The sequence below is a fragment of the Colletotrichum costaricense genome (genome assembly GCF_030867565.1).
Source record: "Colletotrichum costaricense strain IMI 309622 chromosome Unknown Scaffold_44.1, whole genome shotgun sequence".
NCBI classification, from domain to species: Eukaryota; Fungi; Ascomycota; class Sordariomycetes; order Glomerellales; family Glomerellaceae; genus Colletotrichum; species Colletotrichum costaricense.
In genome coordinates, this window is record NW_026848273.1 from 1 (window position 1) to 1,852 (window position 1,852).

The 1,852-nt window shown below is 54.7% G+C and overlaps 1 protein-coding gene across 1 annotated transcript; it reads right to left on the reverse strand.

Moving 5' to 3' along the window:
- Positions 1-7: 7 nt before the first annotated feature.
- CCOS01_17097 (cytochrome P450) lies at positions 8-1,409 on the reverse strand (the record flags this gene model as incomplete). Its single annotated transcript, XM_060465231.1, has 5 exons — positions 8-260; positions 311-436; positions 557-903; positions 957-1,153; positions 1,211-1,409. Coding segments are annotated over 5 exons (1,122 nt in total), but the record flags the coding sequence as incomplete, so codon positions are not given.
- Between the last annotated feature and the right edge of the window lie 443 nt (positions 1,410-1,852).

The following is a 1,852-nucleotide window of genomic DNA, read 5'->3' on the forward strand; positions in this document are numbered from 1 at the left end:
AGTGGACCCCCTTGAACGTGTCTCCGCCTTTGGGGACTTCCTTGGACATCTGGCCCACGACAGGCGGGAAGATCCGAAGCCCTTCCTTGATCACAGCTTGCAGGTACGGCATGCTACGCGCTTCTGCCTCTGTGATCACGGGCCACGACGGCTTAGCCAACTCGATTTCCTCACGAAGAGCGGCGGATACTCGGGGGCTCGTGAGGATGTGGAGGAGCGTCGCGCGAATGGCGGTCGCCGTCGTGTCGGATCCAGCTAGACTAGTGTCCAAGAACGTCAGCGAGCACTACGGAGGCTCGGGGGTTCGTACATCTGCATGAGGATCTCCGATGACGCTTCCTCCTGGGTCAGACCGTGAGCTACGAAGGAGCCGAGCATATCTTTCCTAATCTTCTTATTTGGACCGAAACGTTCCGCGGCGACTTCTTTGGCGATCCTGCCAGTGCAACGCCCGATTATCAGCACTGTCGACAATGTCAAAGAATGTGCCGAGATGGGGCTCAGAGCGAATGCTCAAGACACGGATTCAGTAGTCATTCCCTTATGAGACACGTACCTGATCGTCTTCCCGAGCCCTATAGCATCCTTATCAGAAGGTAAAAGGCCCCGAAGCAGGGGCGAAGAGAGTAGGGCTAGGAGCCAAGGCAGGACTGCTGCCAGCACGACGTTCGGCATGTTCTGCTCCGATGTGCGGATGTACTCATGGACGTCAGAGTCGGAAGCCACATCGCCAAACGGCTCACCAAAAGCAAGGTCCGAGATGACGTCGAGGGTGAAGTACTGCGCTTTGAGACCGAAGTCGAAAGCTTTGTTCTCGGAAACATAGCGATCGACCAGATCGATAAGACGAAGAATGTTCTCGTCCACTTTTCCTTCGAGGTTCTCAACTTCTTTGCCGGAGTACTGAGGAAGCCGATTAGGTTTTCCGGAGGCAAGTGGGCCAGTGTATGACTTACTCCAGCAGCCATCCGGGATCGAAGCTGGGCGTGCAACGCGTCGTCTCCCATGGACAATATGTTATCTCTGCCAGGATCAAGCCTCATGGCGTCGTACCAATTCGACCGCCTGTATTTGGTCCGCACGCCGAGCATGTGCTTCATGAGGTCCGGGTCGCTCGTGATCAGATCCCTCGGCCCGACACGTACAAGAGATCCTGCGATGTATGTAAGACGTTCGGGGGCCCTCAGAAGCGGTATGGGTCCCAACATACCATATTTCTGGTAGGCCTCGTAGAACTCAAGATGCCCCCTCCCACTACGCAGGGCGCGCACAAGCCACCAGTCGGTAAATCCTGCGACTGAGGGCCCCCTGATGTGCTTCAGCCGTGCGTATTGGCGTGCGATAGAGGCGATGCCATAGAGAACGATGATCGAGACTGCCGTGCTCGTGTACACCTCATAGTCGCGCATGATGGAGTCTGTTTGGCACCAGTGGGCTATATCGGTGGTTTTAGTGGGATCTGCAGACCATCTCCATTGTTGATGGGTTCAAAGACAAGGCGGAAGATGGATGGAGTCATCCATATAATATGCCGCGTCAGAGCAAGCGGAAGGATGGGTTGATCTCGGAAATCGTAGAGGTACGGTTCTCTCCAGGCACGAGCGGGTAAGAGAGACAGCCAAAGCTGAGCGTCACGTCGATTCTGGCTTTCTGACATTCGGCTTTGGGGCCGATATCCGCTGGCTTACTTGTCACGATTTTGCGATTTTCCATGCCCTCGCGGTGCATTCAAACAGTTCAGGATGTTGAAGGGAGTGATCTGAATGGGCTAGATTGGCTTTTGGCGGCTTATGCTGATTCTCATGCTTATTAGCGACCTGGGCCACTTAAGATTACGCAAAAAGCCTCTTTT